Source organism: Phoca vitulina, unplaced genomic scaffold (assembly GCF_004348235.1).
Source record: "Phoca vitulina isolate PV1807 unplaced genomic scaffold, GSC_HSeal_1.0 scaffold6, whole genome shotgun sequence".
Lineage (NCBI taxonomy): Eukaryota > Metazoa > Chordata > Mammalia > Carnivora > Phocidae > Phoca > Phoca vitulina.
This window is the reverse complement of record NW_022589709.1, coordinates 36,841,260-36,861,533: the sequence shown is the minus strand read 5'-3', so window position 1 is coordinate 36,861,533 and position 20,274 is coordinate 36,841,260. Positions and strand designations below refer to the sequence as shown.

General features: G+C 50.6%; 1 protein-coding gene across 1 annotated transcript; it reads left to right on the top strand.

Annotated features, from left to right (window-relative positions):
- Positions 1-572: 572 nt before the first annotated feature.
- On the top strand, positions 573-10,232 carry NR2F1 (nuclear receptor subfamily 2 group F member 1). Its single transcript, XM_032404008.1, has 3 exons — positions 573-1,103; positions 3,527-4,054; positions 9,170-10,232. The coding sequence occupies exons 1-3, from the start codon at positions 641-643 to the stop codon at positions 9,448-9,450; spliced, it is 1,272 nt and encodes a 423-aa protein (XP_032259899.1). The 5' UTR covers positions 573-640; the 3' UTR covers positions 9,451-10,232.
- The last annotated feature ends 10,042 nt before the right edge of the window (positions 10,233-20,274 follow it).

Genomic DNA, 20,274 nt, shown 5'->3' with positions numbered 1-20,274 from the left:
GCGGCCGGCGGGCGGGCGGGCGCCCGGCGCGGGTGAGCGAGTGTGTGTGAGAGTGTGTGTGTGCGCGGGGGTGCGGGCGAGGCGGAGGGCGACTGTGTGCGCGCGCCGTGGCCCATGCCCGCCGCCCCCGGCGCTGCGCCCCGCGCCGCTCCCGGCTGCCGCCTGTGCCATTTCTGATTTTGCAACTTGGGGAAGAAGAAAAAAGCGAGAGAAGGGAGCTTGCTCGGTGGGGGGGGGTGGGGAGGGGGGGAAGGAGAGCGTGGCCCCCCCAGGATCGGAGCGCGGGGGGAGCGGGCGAGGGGAGCAGGGGTGTTGGGGGGGGAGCCAGAGAGCCTGGGGGGGCTGCAAAAAGAGAGAAAGAAAACAGCAGGAACCACAACAAAACGCCAGCAGGGCGGGCGGGCGCGCAGCAGCAGCGGGGCGGCCGAGGCAGTAGCGGCGGCGGCGGCGGCGGCGGCGGCGGAGGCAGCGGCCGGTGCCCGGCTCGGGCTCGGCTCCCGCGACCCCGGGGCGCCCGGCGGGCCCCCCGCCCCCTCCCCCTCCCCCCTTCCCCTTCCCCTTCCCCTCCCAGCGCGCCCGCGCGCCCCGCGGCCCTCGGCGAGCAGCTCGGCTCCCCCCAGCGCTCCCCGGGCCCAAAGATATGGCAATGGTAGTTAGCAGCTGGCGAGATCCGCAGGACGACGTGGCCGGGGGCAACCCCGGCGGCCCCAACCCCGCAGCGCAAGCGGCCCGCGGCGGCGGCGGCGGCGGCGGCGAGCAGCAGCAGCAGGCGGGCTCGGGCGCGCCGCACACGCCGCAGACCCCGGGCCAGCCCGGAGCGCCCGCCACCCCCGGCACGGCAGGGGACAAGGGCCAGGGCCCGCCCGGCTCGGGCCAGAGCCAGCAGCACATCGAGTGCGTGGTGTGCGGGGACAAGTCGAGCGGCAAGCACTACGGCCAATTCACCTGCGAGGGCTGCAAAAGTTTCTTCAAGAGGAGCGTCCGCAGGAACTTAACTTACACATGCCGTGCCAACAGGAACTGTCCCATCGACCAGCACCACCGCAACCAGTGCCAATACTGCCGCCTCAAGAAGTGCCTCAAAGTGGGCATGAGGCGGGAAGGTGAATATTTCTTCTCTGCTTCTTTCCCTGAGCTTCGCCCGCCTCCCCGGCCCTCTTTCTTTCTCTCGCGGGGGTGGCTGCTGTATGGGGCTGGAGCTCCTGCGGTCCCGGCCCTGTCCCAGCTTCCCCTGTCCCCGCTGCCTTCCTCCCCCGGCGTCACCCCCCCTCCCCAACCAAGCTCGCTGCCGCTGCCTCCCCCTCCCGGCCTGCGCTCCTCTCCCTGGCTCCTCCACCCCTCCTGCTGCCTGCTCAGGATTGTGTCCCTGGGATCGTGAGCTGTGGCTTAAAATCCCTCACTTCCTCTGTCTTGGATGTGCTCGGTGTGTGTCTCTTTCTCGCGTGTGCGTGAGGATGCTTGGGGGCTGTGCTGGCATGAACTTGGGGAGGGGTGCTGATTTCCCCCAGAAAACTCTTCTGTGTTTTTCATTCCACTTTCCCCTCCACCTCTTCATACCCTTTATTTAAAATTGGGGAGGGCTGGGGACTGGAGTATCCTGAACCATAGATTCATTGCTGCATCGCCCTTTTGGAAGCTTAGCTTGGAAAAAGAGGAGTGAGATTTATTGCACTTGTAGGTCTAATTAGGGGGGAAGGGGGGCTTCTGGCCTCTTCACTGGTTCCCTCTCCTCTTCACCGAGCTGGGGCCGCCTCCTCCAGAGCTGTGGCCTTGTTTTCACCCCTCTACTTTGAAAGGAAAGTTTGTGACTGAACCGTCCTTTCATAGTTGTGTCATTTTTTTAAAAGCATGATACTCGTTTTATTTCTTCATCAAACTCCACCCTCTGCTTAAATACTGCATACAAATTACAATTTACAACGGCATTTACCGATCCTTCTGATTTGGCTATAATGCATAGACTGCAGCTGGCATGAGCTTCCACTTCATTTAATCCCTGTGTTGTATGGGTTTGGTTTCTTTTAACACAACTTTTGATGTTGTATTTAGATATGCTTCATGTTCATGTGGCAAGAGATGCAGCACTTTTCTTATAAATATATTTAGCCGTTTACAGTTAAAGTTTATCTCCTGACAATCATTAAAGATGTCTTATAGTCAAATTAGCGAACCAGTCAATTTTGCAGAATGCAGATTACTCCTTCTTGTAATTGACTTTAAAATTATATTTTATATGCCACAAGAAAAGAAATTGAATTCCTTCAGATCTCAAGGAGCAGGCAAATATGACGACTTCATTTCTAGCTCCAGGGAGATTTTGTAGGCATCTGAAAAAAAAAAAAAACTGAATTGTGCTCTCATTTAATTGAAAAATAACTGCCAAGTTCAAAACTATAATTAGAAAAAAGTATTCTAGCTGTTATGTTTCAAGAGCTTAAATTGCATTGGGGTTTGCATTAAAATTAGAATCAAAGCAAACTTAAGAAAATAGTGCACAACCTGAAATAAGACAGCTATGTGTACATGGACATATCTATATTAATTTGTTGGGGGGAGAGTTCAGTAGCCCTAACTTTTCCTAAAGTTGTCTTTGTTTACATGGCAATTTAAAACGCTGGCACTGTTGAAGTAAAACATACACATTAAAAAAAAAAAAAAAAAACTTTGGTCAGCTTTAAGAACTCAAAGCATGCTTACGTTTTGCATTCAGATGGTTAATGAATCCAGTGTTTTTGCAGTTGCAAGCTCGTGCATTCACTGGGCAAAAGCTGGCTGCAGGTTGCAGTGGCACCTCACAGGACAGATATTAATTATATTTCCCACTTTTTTCAATAATGTTTGGCTACTGTAAGTTCAACTTTTTCTTGAAATTTTTCAATTTTCTGTTGCTTTTAACAGTGAACTTTGTGTGGGGCGAAGGGGAGGAGGGGTTAGGGGAAGGGTGCAGGATACTTGTTTTCTATTCAAAAGTTGTAAGTGGTTATGTAACTTGTATCTATTTTAAGGATAATTCTATAGCATTTTGAGAGAATATGGAAACATTTTGAGCAAAACACTGCTTGCTTGCAAATGAAGAGGCGGCTAGGCATTTGCCTAGAACCACAACCTTCCTCTGGTTTCGCCTGTTCTTTTTTGTTTGTTTTGTTTTACTCTGCTTTGTTTCATTCTGGAGGGGTGAGTGGGATTTCATTAACCTGTGTATCACACCTTGGTGGTGGAGGGGGTTGGGTGGCACTTTCTTGGCCATGCGGGGCTGGGGGCCCTGAGATCAGGCCTAGTTCTGGCAGGGCTAGGGTGGCCAGGGGCTCAGGCGATGTCTGGGCATACTGAGCCGCGGAGCTGGAGGCTCTCACCCCAGATTTCCTCCCGGTGTGGGCTGTGAGTGAGAGCGAGCGCGAGAGAAGATGCGCCGGGCGCGTGTGGCTGTGGGAAGAGCCTCCGCATTGTGTCGGGTGCGCTGCGGCGCGCCGATGTTCGCAAGCCCCCTGGATGCACATTGCCTCTTTTCTCTCTTTCTTTTTGTCAGCGGTTCAGCGAGGAAGAATGCCTCCAACCCAACCCAATCCAGGCCAGTACGCACTCACCAACGGGGACCCCCTCAACGGCCACTGCTACCTGTCCGGCTACATCTCGCTGCTGCTGCGCGCGGAACCCTACCCCACGTCGCGCTACGGCAGCCAATGCATGCAGCCCAACAACATCATGGGCATCGAGAACATCTGCGAGCTGGCCGCGCGCCTGCTCTTCAGCGCCGTCGAGTGGGCCCGAAACATCCCCTTCTTCCCGGATCTGCAGATCACCGACCAAGTGTCCCTGCTGCGCCTCACCTGGAGCGAGCTGTTCGTGCTCAACGCGGCCCAGTGCTCCATGCCGCTGCACGTGGCGCCGCTGCTGGCCGCCGCGGGCCTGCACGCCTCGCCCATGTCCGCCGACCGCGTCGTGGCCTTCATGGACCACATCCGCATCTTCCAGGAGCAGGTGGAGAAGCTCAAGGCGCTGCACGTCGACTCAGCCGAGTACAGCTGCCTCAAAGCCATCGTGCTGTTCACGTCAGGTGAGGCTGTGGTCGCCGGGAGGGCAGGCCGCGCCGGGGACGACAGCAGGCCGCGCTCCGCCCGGCGCGGCCTCCTACGCCGCGTCGCCGCGCCGGCCTGGCCGGCCCGAGCCCGACCTTGGGCCTGGCGGGGACTTGCGGCCCCAGCGCCCGGACGCGGCCCGCGGCGCCGCTGCCATCTTGGGAGCGCGGCGGTACGGGAGCTGAGGCGGCTGCGAGGCGGGCGGTAGGCGGCCCGGCCCGGGGGCCTGGACCCCCACGCGGGGCCGCGGCGGCGGCGGGCGCGCGTCCTGGGTGTGTGTGTGTGTGTGTGTGTGTGTGTGTGTGTGTGTGTGTGTGTGCAAGGGGGGGGGGGGCGTTGGAACTGTCTGGCTGCGCGCGTGTGTGCGGTGTGTATGTGTGTGCGTGTGTGTGCGCCAGCGTTTAGTGTTTCTGGGGGAGGAGAGGGAAGGAAGAGAACGTGGGAATGTGGCTTTCTCCTCTGTGTGGCACGCTCCCTGGATGAGTTTCCCGACACAGAGAGACACACGCAGAGGTGGAAAGAGAAGAATACGCGCAAATAAATCATAAATAATCCCGCTTTATTGCTGCCTGATTTTCCCTTATCGGAAACCATTCATGTTTGCAGTTGCTGAGGTTATTGAGGGTCGTAAAAAACGGATTCAATCTAAACAAGAAAGATAAAAAACAAAAGGAATACTGTAGAACCCGCAAGTATGGGAGGATTCCCGCCCCGGAGATAAATCTCACAGCCATGCAGAACCACGAACACTGGAAATTTAACAGAGTGCCTTAAAAATATCAAATTAAATGTAGGTGGTGGTAACATGCATGTTAACAATTTCTCTTATGATAGATGGTTCAAATTAACTTCCAGGAAAGTGCATTAACGTTGCCTTTGAAGGCTCTAGTCAGAGCCTCTGAGAACACTGCCCGCTTTTTATTATTGTAACCTGCAAGAGGGAAACATATAAACACCCGGGACAGCAGGTAATGGGGGGAAATATAAACAAAGCCAGAAAGGAGGCTGGTGGGGAACAGAGCTGCTCAGATTGGGTCCGGGGCCCTGCCCACTGTGAGTAGGGTTAGCTGCAGTTTTACTCCCATTATTGGCACTATTGTTTTTAATTCCTCCATTCAGAGAACAAATAAACCATCCTAATAAATCTATCCTAGAGCCAGGACCTCCAAAGGCCAAATTAAAACCGTTCCTGAGCAGAGATGGCAAAACCCCTTTCCCAAGGCCTTGTTGAACAGTAAGCAATGGTATAATCTATCAATATTTCCTGGCTTTCATGCGTGAAGAATCGTATTTACATTGTATTAAAATGCCTCTTAAATTTGCACAATATTGTAATGTAGCAAATGTAGTATTAATATCGATCTGAGCAGCAGATAATTTATTTAGACAAGAACATCTCATTTGTATGCAGGGTGGCCAGAGCCGTGGACTTGGACTGCCCCCCTTTTACTTTCAGTGCAAATGCAGGTCTGCTAGTGGGAGAGGGAGTTATTCTTTGCAAGAGGATAAAGTGCAAACCTTAAAACAAATGGAAGATTTATTGAATAGCCTCCTCAGTGTTTGAATGCATTTTATCTTAATAAGTCTTCTTGATGGAAACGTGTTTTTCAAAAGTGACAAAGAGCCTGGGAAGCAGCGACGGGGCTGCTTTAGCTCTGGCAGGCCTGGGGCCTGGCTGGCTCTCTACTCCCCGGCTCTTTAGCCAAATTAATCAGGAAGCAAGCCAGTGTCGGGGAAGCTGGGGTTTTAAAATCTCATCCAGTGAGGTGTCTTGAAGCAGAAATGTGACTTGGAGCTGGACAGAGGTCTTCTCAGGAAAGGTCTTTGCTCCCTTTTCCTTGTCCCCTACTAAGGTTCTTTGAACTCCCTTGACTTTTCTGATCTCCTGCCCTTTCCCAGAGAGAGGCGAGGACTGTGCTGGCCGTGGGGAAGATTGTGGAATTATTCATGCTTTTCTTTCAACTTTCCATCCTAAAACATCCCCGTGAAAATTGTTCCTTTTTAAAAAGTTTTCCCAAAGAAGTTTCAGAACCACGTCTTCAAGGTGCAGGGGAGGCTGAGAAGTGAACACTAACATTATTTTGTTGGAAAATTGCAAACAGAATATCTGAACATGGAAATGGAGCTGTCAGTAGTAAATTCACCCCCCTCCTCCCTACAACACATTTCCACTTTTGACTAAACGTGTTTTGATTGCTAGCCAGAAGGGAATTCATGGGAAGCCTTCTCAAAGTCATCCAACTTTTAAGCAAACTTTGAATGATGGAAAAGACAGTTTTAGACATATTGTCCAACGAGGTTTGCTCCGGCTAAGTATTTGAAGCTGGCACGGGGGTTCCCTGTGGTGGTTTTCACATTTGGCCTCCGGATGGTATGCTTAATCCTTAATATTCTGGACAGCATCCAAGGACTAGGTCATGACCTGAACTTACTTTTTTTAAAAAATTCATTAATTCATACACCTAAATATTCCCTCAAATAAATGGGACCTCCTCTGAAAGGAGCCATCTAGTTAACATAAATACAATAAATCCATTTTCAGCACAATAATAACTTTGATTTCTAGTTATGGCAGCTGATTACATCTATATTTCCTGAACACTAAACTCTTTTGAATGCACACCATGAAATACATTCTCTGCACTACAAAGGCTAAGCCGGGAGGGCCTGAGCAGTAATGGTTATTTATTTACATAATTTCTTTTCCATATACTATGGAAGAAATATTGAGGGTTCCCACATTGACACTACCACATAAAAAGTGAGGCGTGGACTCTGTATATTCTACCTCCTTGTCTGGCCTCGGCTCTACCCCATGGAATGTAAATACGTACTGCGTTACACCCCCTGCTCACCTCGCCTGGCTTCCACAGCCACCTAATCGATCTGAGAGCTCATACTATCTGTCCACAGTTGGGAGACTCCGTGGCAGGAATATCCAGAGTGGGGAGGAATATCTAGAGTGGGAATCCGGGCCTGAAGTGGGACTCCTGCTGGAGGGAGGCCACGGAGCTGGCCGCCTGGCACCTGGCAGCCAAGCCCCGCTACAGGCATTCTGCCTTCAAAGGAGGGAAGAAATCCAAGCAGCCAGCACAGGGCCCAAGCAAGCCCTTCCCGGGCTTCTCTCCCTTGGAGTGGCCTAGCTGGGAGAAGGGTAGTGTCCTTGCACTCTGGGGGCCCTAAATGTAAATATCAGATAAATATTTTACGGACCTGAGGGGATGCCATATGGGTCTTTAAAAAAATCTGCTGGGGTATCCGTGGGTCCTTTTCATACTGCATTGTCTGACGCTGAAAGGGATCCTGTGGCATAATGGGCAGATAATGCATGTAAAGCAAGATATATGTAAATATGAGTCTGCATGGTGGCCACTCAGCAGGGCCAGGTTAGCAAGCAAGGCCAAGGGCAGACCTCAGAGCCCCCCTCTCTAAGCAGTGAAGCTCCAGAGTACTCCTGCCCTCGCCCTGCTAGCCTCTCGCTGGCTTCCCAGGTCAGGACAGTGTGGATGCACCCGAGTGGCTGGCAGGAGTAATTAGACATCTGAGAGGAACCCATTCTGGATCCAGGGTCAAAGGAGACCTGCCTTAGAAGTTCTTGAATTAGCACTAGTTTTATTTGTATTTTTGCTCAAGGCCATTGCCTTGTAGATGAAGGTGTCAGAATGCTTTGTAAATCCCAGTTCTTGAAATATAAAGACATAAAGCTCAGAAACTCAGCAGACACGGGTTTCACTTTGAATCGTTTGGTGTGACTTCTTAGGGTCACACTTACCCATTCACAATTATATAACGTCCTTCTGGGGGCATTGCCATGTACGAATTTCTTCCCAGATCTATATATTAGCAAACTCTGCCTTTGATCTCTAGTCAACCTCCTGACTGGCTAAGGGCTCCTCTGTGATCTTCCTGTTTTTTAAATATTTATTATTAATATATAATAAAGAAATAACATGGGCGTTTGAACTAAGAGAGGAAGGTTGCACTTCATTCCTCTGGATTCCACCTTCTTTTCCATTTCTTTGCTTTTAGTTAGTTGATAGAGTATAAACTGCTGTCTTGAAATATTTTTAGGAGACCGCGAGGAGCCTTGGTTGATACGAGATAAACACACAGGTTTTAAGATGCTGTCATTGTGTGTAAGTGCCTTTTTCCCCTTGGTCCTGCAACAGGAAGCCTAGCTCCCCATATCCACCCCCCACCTTCAACTCCCCAACTCCCAGTTTGGAAGCAGCAACAGCAGCTGTCTCCAGCCCAGCTTTGTGTCTGATTGTTGAAGATGTCTCCTTTCCTCAGCCTGGAGTAACTGAGCCATATTCCTTCTGATTATTATACAGCTTACAGAAATGTGACCAATTTTCAATTACTTGATCTAAAGCACAGATTAGAAGTATACACCCTCACCGAGGATTTGCTGCAGAGTTCTTGCTTGCATAGATCGTGGGTCTCAAATCCTGTATTGCTGAAGCTTGGGCTCGATCTGAGTCCACACACTGCCAGCCCATGATTCCTTACCCCTCCCAGGTGTTTGTTTGTTCACCAGACAGTCTAGGTTCTCCTTGAGGATTTTGGCTGGGGTCATTTGGGTTTGAGAGGGAGGATTCCAAGAAGCCTGCAAGAACTGCCCCCAGGCTACGTATTTCTTCAGGGCTTCTGAACACCCCGAAATCAGGGGCAAAAGTCCTCCCTTTAATGAGCACAGCGGAAAGATGCTCCCCTGCAGGCGGAGGACAGGTTGCTTCGCACAGCAAACATGGCTCCAGCATCGTACATTATTTAATCCAAAGGTGAAAGAGGAAAAACAAAGGGACTAGAGAGGTTGCTGCCTCTGCATGTGTGTGCTTCCGTCTCCAGCTCCCCTAGGCTTGGTGGGGGTGTGATTTATTTTTATTTGTGTTGGGGGCTGAGGGGAGGGAATGGTGAAGAAGGATTAGGGAGGAATGGAGAGGAGGATTTTTTTTTCCCTTTTCCCTTCTATTTCGTTTTCCCCCTCTTAGCAACTTAAGCACATTTCTCATGGCTTGTTCGTGCCTTTGCTGTTCACTAACCTGTGTGTCCCCTCCCCTTTTCTGTCCTTCCTGTGGCCGCACGGGCAGATGCGTGCGGCCTGTCGGATGCCGCCCACATCGAGAGCCTGCAGGAGAAGTCCCAGTGCGCACTGGAGGAGTATGTGAGGAGCCAGTACCCTAACCAGCCCAGCCGCTTCGGCAAACTCCTACTGCGACTGCCCTCCCTGCGTACCGTGTCCTCCTCGGTCATCGAGCAGCTCTTCTTCGTCCGTTTGGTAGGTAAAACCCCCATCGAAACTCTCATCCGGGATATGTTACTGTCTGGGAGCAGCTTCAACTGGCCTTACATGTCCATCCAGTGCTCCTAGACCTTGGGCGCTTCCTACCTGCCCCCGCCCCCCTAGAGACTCAGAGGATCGGCGGGGGCCATGGACTCCAAAGCTGCGGGGACATCAGGCGACTGTTGCGGGGTGCAGCCGGGCAGGGGGGAGGTGGGCCGGGCCGACAGGAGCAGCCCACCCTGCAGAAATGCAACCCGAGCTGCAAACCAGGAGAAAAAGAGACTCTCTTTAGGATCAGATCTGTGAACATGTTGGAAAGGAAAGAAAAAGGACCTTGTGTCTGGTGAGAAAAGGAAAAAAAAAAAAAAATTGGAAGAGAGGACCATGAGAATTTTAATAAAACAGAAGGAGATTAATGGACCTTCCAGGATTTATTGTGGACGGATGTGGATATATTCTGTACAGAAAACAACACACATGGAAGTGGACTGAATTCTATGTAGAAACACACACACACACACACACACACACACACCCCAAACATTGTTATTCATTTTGTAAAATACTAGTCTTTATTTTCATTTTTTTGTAAAATTTAAACATCGTATGCACATAAAAAAAGGAAACAAGAATTAGGGGAAAATAACATTTTCCAAATAATTATAAAAAAATTGTCCTGTGTCTATGTATCTATATCTGTTTTGTATTTTTTTCTGGTTCCAAACCAGATTTCCTGTGATTCTATACTAATAATTTTTGATATAACCCTTTGCTTCTTATAATGAGTGCGATATATGTTGTCGAGGCTGTTCTTCAAGAATTAAAATTGAAGTGAAAATTTAAACAAAAAATAAAAGAATTTAGCAAAACCCATGTGTCTGGTTACTTGACAGATGTCATAAGTGCAAGAGAACCCTCCAATTAATTTCCACTCCAATTATTATTAGAATGGGGAGGTGAGGGTGGAAATTTTAAGGTCCATTACTAGGTTGTCTAGACTTAATTCCCAAAACCAAGCCGCTGCCTTGGTTTTGTAAATGCAGAGGGTCAGGCTCTGTGTGGGCTGGGGTGGGCAGGGAGAGGGCAGCACACCTTGGTTGCTCCCAGCAGCTCTTATGACCTTGTGGATGGTTGGTGCCCTGCATGGACTTAAGCAGGAGGCTGGGGTGGGCTTGGTTGTAAGTGGGGGTCGAGTCTGGGGACCACCTACTTCAGTGACTGCAGGTGGGAACTTGCCTGGCTGGAGAGGCTGCAGAGAGGCATGGAGAGCTGATGTGGGGGTCGAGGGCAGGGGAGGGCTGCTCAGAAGCCTCTTGTGCCTCTAACTGGACGATGGCCCTCTCCCCAACTCTGGGAAAGGGTTAGGGCCTCAACACTGCCAAACCTACCTTTACTCCCCCTTATGGTCCGCTGCAGAGCTGGCTAGGGTTTACCCTTCACTCCTGACCCTGTGACAGGGGTTCCCTGGAGGGCTCTCAAGCTCAGCTGGGTGAAGGGCAAGCCCCACCACCACCCCACACTTAGGGGCGTGGACCTGGAACTTGGGAGTTGGTGAGCTAGGCTAGAGCAGGTTCTTTCCAGAAGCACCGTTTGGGCTCTAGTGGCCCTTCCAGGGCAGAAACCTGCCGCTGAGGCCTCTCTTTGGGTGTGCGTGGGGGGCTGTTCTCTTGCAGCTTTTGGAGCATGAATGGTTTATAGGGTTCTAGTCGGCACTGTGAGAACACATACTACCAAGGGAGCTTTTTTCCAAACGTATTAATAAAGCCAGATCTTTTGAAATAACACCTCTTACTTCCTCCTCCACCCCTCATCCCCAAACAGGCCTTGGATGAGGCAAGAGCTTCATTTTCAGAAGTCATTGACAAAGTTCTGCTTTCATTTGCTGTCTAGAAATCTCCAGGTTCCCCACTCCTTTAAAAATGTATTAACAAGCTCCAAGTCACCTGAGGTTTTAATATTCTAGGTGCAGGGCAGTGGGGGTTGGGAAATGCCATACTCTCTGTGGAGAAACCCCCACAGGTCCACCTGCCACCCGGCCTGAGCCTTAGGGAGGCAGGGCGGGTACGGTGTGTGGTGCCTTCCTGCCCTCGCATGGGTCCCATCCCGCCCTGGGCCTCATCCTTTGCACTATACCCAGGGGCAATGTCTTTGGGCCCAGGTTGACTTCCCTGCAGAGTGAGCACCCAAGGCCAGATGGGCAAGGAAAGAGATCATATTTAACTCCCGACCGCCTCCCAGAAAGTCTCGGAGAGCCCTCTAGGGCTGCCGGATCAGGGAATGTGGGGCTTGGGGTGGGGTAGGCTGCAGCCCAGCGCAGAGGGGGAGGGGAGACGAGCTGGCTCCAAGCGCTCACCGATCTTTGCTGCCTTTCTTGAAATGAGATGTAAATATATTCATTACAGTGTGATCCCTCTGATGAAAACAGATAAACATTTTTGTAGGTCGGAAACGTATTTTTCAATTAATTTCAATATGGAGACCCAAGCACAAGGTGCCCAGTGTGGGGACCCTTCCGGAAGCCAAGGCCTGGGATGTCTGAGGCACTTGCTCCTGGGTCCAGAGGTGACAGTGGTAACTTGTCTCTTGCGGGACTGGGCTGGGAGCATTGCCCAGGGCCTGAGGAATCCTGCGACCTTTCTAAGCCTGGGCCTAAGCCCAGAGCTGAGCAGCCCAGCGTGGGAAGAAGAGCAGGCCTTCCTCTATATGGCTTCACGGACTCCCTTGCAGGCTCCGTGAGGGAACCAGGAGGCAGAGGTGCTGAGCGGAACAGAGAAGGAAAAGGTGGTCTTGCTCCCATGCTCAGCGGACCTGGCTGGGGGTGGCAGGCAGTGGGTTTCTCCTGTGCTGTCTCCTTGGTAGCATTACACTCATCTTCAGAGGTCTCTATGTGTCTCAAGCAGAGAGACAGAGCCTCCCCAGAGACTCAGCGGCTCTGTGGGTGCTCCCTCGGGCGCGAGACAGTTCCGTGGCTTTTCATTCTCAGAGCGCGAGGTGGGACCCACAAATCTGCTCATGCTAACGGAAGGTTGAGGAGCCGAGACTGCACTATTTAAGCCACGGGTTAAGCCTTCCAACAGCCAGGAAGCGCCCTCTGTGCTCCCTGAGCATTCTCAAGGCTCCCCAGTTGGACTGCCCGGTGTCCGCGGCCCAAGAGCTAAGGGCCCCCGAGCCATCGCACGGCCTCCTTGCTGTGCAGAAGGGCAGCCCCAGTGGCCGGGCTGCCCCTGTTCAGTGCCCTGCACACCCTCGGACCCTGGAAGCCACTGGACAGAAGGCGACATGGAGCGGGTGGGAGTCTCGCCTGCCTGGGTGGCCGCCCAGAGGCCCCTGAGCAATGAGCCGGCTTTTGAGCCAAGCGCCAGGGGGAGCCGTGGAACTTGGGTGTGAGGCCGAAGGCAGGTGTAGGCTGGATGGTCACCTTGGGGAGCGCAGCCCCGCCTTGGCCTGCGGAGGCGTAGCAACCCTAAGTAGTTGGGAGAATAGGATTGGGCTAACTGGGCGGGATAGAACTGACAGGGTCTCCAAGGCTGGAGGAAATACATCATAACTGTTGGAGAGCGGCCCACACAAGGTGACTTCCCTCTCAAAATTACCTGTGACATATGAAAGCCAACGCTCCCCTTTCTAACCCAAACACTTGCTGGGCGACTGAGAACTTTAGGGGCTTTGAAGTCAGTTTAAACTACTTTAGCCACAAGCTTTTCTGAAAACATCAAAAAAGCCATCTTAGGACGTGCTCTCCTCTGGGAATTTCTAGGGCACGAGGCTGCGCCTCATCCGCAGCCAGGGGACAAAGAGTGGCCTAAGGGAGTTAAAATGTGGCCTCTGCCCCCACAGGCACACCCCAAACCGCGACCAGGCCTGGGGGGAAGCCCCAGGGCTGGGGATGGGCGTGCCTTCGGGCCGCCAGAACAACCCTGGGCTTCCGGGACTCTGCCCCTTACGTTGGTTCAGCCTCGCGGTCTCTGGCTGCCGCAAAGGGTCTGGGTGGGTTCCCCGAGGTCCCATCGCCAAGCTTTGAGGTCAGGGGCACTAGGGCTATGGAGCCTCTTCGATCCAAGCCCACCTGAGCTCCTCTGCTTAGAGAGTGCAAAAAGTTTATTTTTAAAAAATCCTCCTCCTCCGCTCGTAGGCAATCCTTATATCTCCTCCAGTGCCAGAATCACCTCCGGTAAGCTACTCGATTCTCCAGAACAAATCACCTGAATGTCTCTGCAAATGGAAAACCATGAAGGAGACTGGGGAGGGTAGGCAGGGAGACGCAAGTGGAAACTAATAAAACTCTTGTTAGAGGGCCTGCTCAGGATCCGTGGCGTCACTGGGCCTTTTACTTGGAAAGCCAAAGAGTTGTATTCCTAAATGAGTTAAAGACCCATTTACCTCTGTCGTGTTCTATTCATCAAGCCACAAGTTGAGAGTTCCTAACATGAAACTATTTGTTTGCTTACACAACCAGCTGGGCGCAATTTCACGTCTGAGATATCTATCTGAAAGCGCCTCTCATTTATTATCTCTCCTTGTCAGCGAATCCATTTTCCAGCTCCCCCTCCCCGCTTTGGAGTTTATTTATTTATTTTTGGTGGGACTTCTTTGCCTGGGAGGACCTGGGTCTAGAACGCTCCCCAGGGAGCAGCCGGTCCCTGCGGGGCTTTCTGCTGTGCCCAGGGCGCATGGACCAGGGGGCAGCAGAGGCGCTCTCGGGGCCATCGCTGACCCCCCGCGGGCGGCCCGACAGGGCCAGGGTGAGGGGCGGGCAGCGGGTGGGCCTGGCGGGACACTGCAAAGCTGCCTTTCTCCCTGGATGTCCTCCCTGCTAGCTCTCCCAGAGGAAGCCGCAACCACCTGTGTGAGGAGGGGGTGGGAGGAGGCCCGGGAGGGGAGTCCAGGAGCCTCTCTCCCAGATGGGGGCCCGAGATACGGATTTGAGAGATGCTTTTACAAAGCCTCACCTAATCCCATGGGGCCAATTTCTTCTCCCAGGCTGGGCCGGAGCGCAGAGTGAGTAACCAAGATGTAAATAGTTGTGTGATGGGTTGGGGGAGGGGGCAGCGCATTTATTGTGTGTGCGGAGGGAAGAAGGCTGCACGTGGTTTCAATTTTGAAGCACAAAGAAATAACATGCAATGCAGAAAATAGGTTTATGAATGTAATTGAGAGGAAAGAAAACAATTAACACGGTGCAAGGTTGCACACTCGATTCTCCACCCCTCGCCTTCTCTTCTACCCCAATTTTGAGAAATCCGGGTCATGTGAATAGAGTGGGTCTAGGCAGTTGGATCCGGCTGACAAGGGAACCCCTGATGGAGATCACAGTGATGGGTGGATAATGGTGTCTATCCATCTCCTAGTCTGCTAAGGCCTCCTCCAACCAAGCTGAAAGCAAGGGATCAAATCCCCAAGTCCATTGTATAAAATATCAGTAGTTGTAAAGGTGGAAAGGAGAAGGGGTGTCTGTAAGGAAGGAGAGAGGGAGAACGAGAGAGATAGCCAGGGATTTCTTTAAGACAGACCAGGCTGGTCTCTGCAAGCTATCCTATTGTGTTGATTTAGGAGGACATTTGCTGTATATAACGTTTAAGGCTGATAATATCATTGCGCAGCCAGATAAATAAAGCGTTGGCCCAACAGTGGGGTCAGCGATCGATCTCTGGGCTCAGAGGAAAAAGGAGAGAGACAGGATGGAGCACGAGGCTCTGTCTGTGTGCTTGTCAGTCGGCATGCAGGAGCCCGAGTGTGTGTGAGCGTCAGGGTGTGCGAGAGAACCAAGTCTTGAGCTGGCCAAGCGGCTCATTAGCATTCCTAACCCATGGACCTGCGCTGACAACTAACAGAGATATCCCGCTCGCCACCAGGCCTCCTCTCCTTTTGTCTTCAGATCTGGAGGAGAAAAAGATTTCTCGGTGGAAGCTGGAGCCTGAACTTCCATGTGGTGGATGGAGAGTCAGGGTATATAAAGAGACGTTTCAGGATCTTGCCTGATCTTTCACTCTGCTTTTAAAAACTTCCCTCCTAAAGAAGGAAGTGTTTTGTTTTGCTTTTTTTTTTTTTTTTTGCTTTTCTCTCTTAAAGTGTAATATGTTTGTTGAAACTCCAAGCTTAAATAAGAGAGAAAATTCTCTGAAAATATTTTGCCATTTCTCCTTGTTGACATGCAGAGAGGTGGATGTTTATATGTTTGGCTCACATACACATGTAAAGCTGGTACTTTTAAAGATTTCTAGAACATAGCAACCAGGGGTTGTCTGAGATTTTTGTTTCTCTTCTTTCTTCTGCTTGGTTTTGTTTTTGTTATGACAAAATTCATTTGATTTTCTATAATAAATGTTCTGCTTATTACTTTATCAGTCCGTTGTTTGAAGTACAGTACATCTCTCAAAATGAAATAGGGTCTAATTTTTTTATGAACTATCAGAAATGAGCAATTTTAGAGGCCTCCACTATTCTAAGAAACATACTATAATTTAAGATTATACTCATTCGTGCAGCTTTAATCACCTTACACCTATTTTGGGAAAAGTGTCTTAGTTAACTATATCTCATAGGGATAAATACTTATCTACTGCTCTCCTAGATCCTCCGCCTTGAACGCCATCAAATGAGGCAGATAGTTTTACATCGGAGTGTACAAATTATCCCATGTTGACAGATGTTTGTCACTTAGTAACTTCTTTCCAAGTTTTCCCCCCCTCCCCTAAGCCTTCTTTCTTCCTTGCTTTGTTGTTTTAAAATATGCATGTCTCTCACTGGAATGCCAGTCACGAGTGCAAACTTTGTGTCCAACCTCCCACATGAAATGATCCTTTTAGAGGGAACTCGATATGTCTCAATCTGCACTTCACTCAAAGCCTGTGGGTACGGGCCACTCACTCACTGGTCCTGGCTCCAAAATAACTCAGCAGAAACGAGTTTCCAACTAAAAATCCCCTCGAATGTCTCCCAGGGAAGAAATATAGCTCCTATAATTAAAGGAGGCAACGGCCAGAGGGGGAATGCAGCCGGCAGCCAAAAAAAAAAAAAGTAAGAGTTTTATTTATTTGCTGATTGAACTTGGGTTGTCATGACCAGCAGGTTTATGCACACTGGAAGTGCTGGTGGTTTGTACTGTGTGTGCACCAGAGGGCGAGGTGGGCAGGAAAGAAGGGGAAGGGGAGGATGACACGGAACAGGGAGAATGAAAGAGGTGAGGACAAATTTGGAAGACAGAGAATGATCTCTGTGGGACAATGTGAGGCAATTTCCTAGCACTGGATTTGCGTAAAAACTTGTAGTTGACGGACAGAGGTGGGGGGACCTCAGAGGAGAGGAGGGGGTAATTATAGTAAACTCTTAAATGTGGGGTATCGTCAGGAAAAGGAGGACTCTGATTTCCCTAGAAAAGTAATGTGACAGCAGGAAAATTATTAGCTGTGCTGTGTGTGGCGGTTTCTGTATGCAGGGGGTGGAATTATGAAGAGAGGAACCCGAGAGTAGGGAAGAAGTTCCAGGACTCAAAGCAGAAGTGTCATGGAGCCAGAAGCCCTCCACCCTCCTTGGCAAAAGTTGCCTAGTAGGTGTGGATGTGAAGTCTCTAGAAGACATCATCTTTACATCTTATTTTAATTAGTTTCATCTATTTGAACTGATTCTGGCATTAGAACCACTTATAGGATGATTCAGCTCCCAGGATGAAGAACACCTCCCCATCTCTTTGACCCCCCCCCAAAAAAGCTTCAAAACAGAAGGAGTACTCAGGCTGGGCAGCTCATTTCTATTAAAAAGACAAAACTTTAGCACTGATGAAAAACAGATGAATTTTTTCTCCCTCTCTCTGAAACAGTTACTCTCTTTTACTGATGTGAAGTGACGTCAGCAAAGCCTGTCCTATCCCCTTGGAGAGAAGGGAGGGAGGGAGGAGGGGATGGAAGGAGGGAGCTGGGAGAAAGAGCTAGAGAAAAAGAGAAAGAGCGAGCTGAGAGAAGAGGGAAAGGGAGGGGTTGGGAAGGAGAAATTGAGAATGAATATTCTCCACTTTTTGACCGAAATCCCACAAAGAGTGGGCAAAACAATGCTTTAGAAGCCCATAATTGATAGGACACCTTTCTCTGCTCTCACCCCATCTACATATTCTAACATATGGAAAGCTTACAGGCCCTGTGCACTTATAGAAGCCGATAATGCATTAGCTCTCAGCAATATTTACAGCACCACTTTTAATACACACCAGATGGCTCGCGACTGTGCTGCCTCAGCCAGCTCACTCCTCGATTTTACTCGGCGGCACTTTGTTGCAATTACGCTCCATGCTGAGACCAATTTTATTGGTGACCTATTTTTCATATTTGCAGCATTTTATGTTAAAAACCTCCTCTCTGGCCTTTTTGTAAAGGGCAGCGCTCAGGAAGGGAGAGCTTAGGAGGACGGTGGGGCTGTCTAGGTGGATATTAATATTTATCATGATGTTACATACCTCAGGTTTAAGTGAGTAAACCGGATAGACATAAATACTCTGGTCATTACGTTTGTTCACTCACCTCCTGTTTGTCAGACCCCCACGGACTGTCTACACGGCGCGCTTGCCTCAGAGTCAATACATCGGACCATAAATATTGTATTCCATTAATTATCACGCCACTGGCTTATCCTGGGCGCCGGCGTCCTCGAGCGACGCAGGGCAAATGAGGACGCTTCCCGAGCATATTTCTAGGCTGGGAACCCCGCTGAAATTTCCGCCGTGCCTGGGAATTCCTAGAGCCTGAGCGCCTGGCTCAACCCGGGCTGGGCCTGGGGCTGGCTTGCGGGGGAGGGGGTGCGGCGGGCAAAGGCCCGACGCCGCCAGGAGCGCTTAGTACCTGTTATCTTGCGGCGCAGAAGGCCACAGGGAGAATCCCATTTGGCACGCCAGGAAAGGCTTTCAACTTTATCTCCCGCCATGTAAATATCCCCGAGTGCCCGACTCAGGGACTTTGTTTTGCTCCGAACAATATAAATATCCTATTTGCTACAACGCAGGTGTGCTCTTCCTACCCAAACTCTTTTTTCCCCCATCGTTTATAGTAACTCTTTATACGCCCTTCCCCTGGTTTAAAAAAAAAAAAAAAAATCACAGATGTTTACTTTATTGATATAACCTATACCATGGTTAGGCTGAGAATAATATGCCTCAACTAACAGTCATTTAGCAAATAATAGAGGCGTTCTGGATGCTTTCCAACGTTACACATGTACTTGGTCATAAAATGATACGTGAAAAAATTAACATCTGCTTTCCTAAAATAAAGTGTGCCAAGTAGCTTTTTATGAATGCTTCCCTCATTTTAAAAAGAAATATGGAGAGATAAACTGGCACCCAGATGTATAGCATATTTATAATGGTTTTAGGATTTAAAGGTAGCTATTCATTGCACAAACCATTTGAAAACTGACGGTTTAAAAGCTACTTAACCCCAGACATCTTCGAATCCTGAAGAGTCTTCCAAATTTTATTATTTAAAGAGGAATTTACTGTAATTTAATTGTGTATCAAAGCAGAACTATGTGCAAGTCGGGGCACTGCAGCCTGAGCTCAACAGAAATTCCAGCCCGCCTTTTATTTACCTAATTTCTCAGCAAGGTTCCCAGGCCCTTAAGAAAGCAGAGCTGGAAAGTTTAGTTGGGCTCTTTTTTGTTGTTGTTTAATTCCACTATTAGGAAATGAGGCCTACCTTTGAATTATTTCATTAGGATTTGGCCTTTTGGGGGAAGGGGTGGGAACCATAATCATTAGTGGCTTTTTATTATTTCTACAATAAATGGCTAGATTCTTTGTTGAATAAGCTGCTTGAATGTTTTGCAGATGTTCCACTTAGACCAAATCTGACCCCCTATTTCCTCCCAAATAAGTCGCTTAAACTCTCCCACCAGTGCATTTACTTGAGAGCGCATACTCCCCCATCCTGGCAAGTTTATAAGTGTAGAACATATTCTTATGAAATTTCCACCTAACTGCACACACGCACACACACACATTTACACACACACACACACACTCCCACCCACCGAGCCTCTGAGCGTGGCAGAGGATAAGGGAAAAAAAGATGAGAAACTGGTGAGGCGGAATGGAAAGGAGGAGGGAAGTCAGCCCAGTGGTTACTCCCCTGTGCCGAGGCGCGCCCTCCTTGGGCCTCTCACCCCCCTTTGTGCCTTTGGTTTGAAACATAGGGGGTGGCCCGGATCCGTTTCCCCCAAAGTGCTGAGAATCTCGATTTGCCAAGCGCTCGGGCGCGTCCGCCCAAGGTGCTTCGGGGCTGTCCGCGCGAGCCGAGGCCGAGCCGGGCCGGCCCCGCGGTCAGCTCGGAGCCTCGGGCGGGCGGCACCGCCCAGCCGCCGCGGCCGCGCGTGGCACCGCGGGGCTAACAAAGGGCGCCGTGGGGCGCGGGGCGCGGGGCGCGGGCACGTGACGGCTCGAGCGCCGCGCCGCGGGCCCGCCGCGGGGAGGGGCGGCCAGCCCGGGGTGCCTGGTGGCTTCTTGACAGAAAAGCCCTGGGCGCCTCGGGCTGGCTGTGCCGGGCCGCGCTCTGCCGCGAAGAGAAGTACTTGTCTGGCTCTGCGGTGGAGAAGCCGCACCTCTCATCTCCAGCTCTCGCTTGAAAAGCACTTGGGAAGAAACTGTGTGTGCGGGGAGGGCCGCGGGGTGGGCCGGGGCCAGGCTGGGAGGCTGAGGGGGGCCGGCTTGTGGGTGGATGGGGAGGAGGTTGAAGAAACAGCTCCTTTCTGAGTGACAGGACTCCTTTTCAAAGGGCAAACAAGGAAGGGGGGGGGAACCTCCTAATATGAATAGGAGAATTTTCAGGGTTTCGCAGTTACTCCCACTCCTCCCCTTTTTAAGACAGAGATTCTTTCTTCTTTCTTTCTTTCTTTCTTTCTTTCTTTCTTTCTTTCTTTCTTTCTTTCTTT

Coding starts and splice junctions, on each gene's coding strand:
- NR2F1 (XM_032404008.1), top strand. CDS start 641: ATGGCAATGGTAGTTAGCAGCTGGCGAGATCCGCAGGACGACGTGGCC. Junction 1,104..3,526: donor AGTGGGCATGAGGCGGGAAG/GTGAATATTTCT, acceptor TCTTTTTGTCAG/CGGTTCAGCGAGGAAGAATG. Junction 4,055..9,169: donor CATCGTGCTGTTCACGTCAG/GTGAGGCTGTGG, acceptor CCGCACGGGCAG/ATGCGTGCGGCCTGTCGGAT.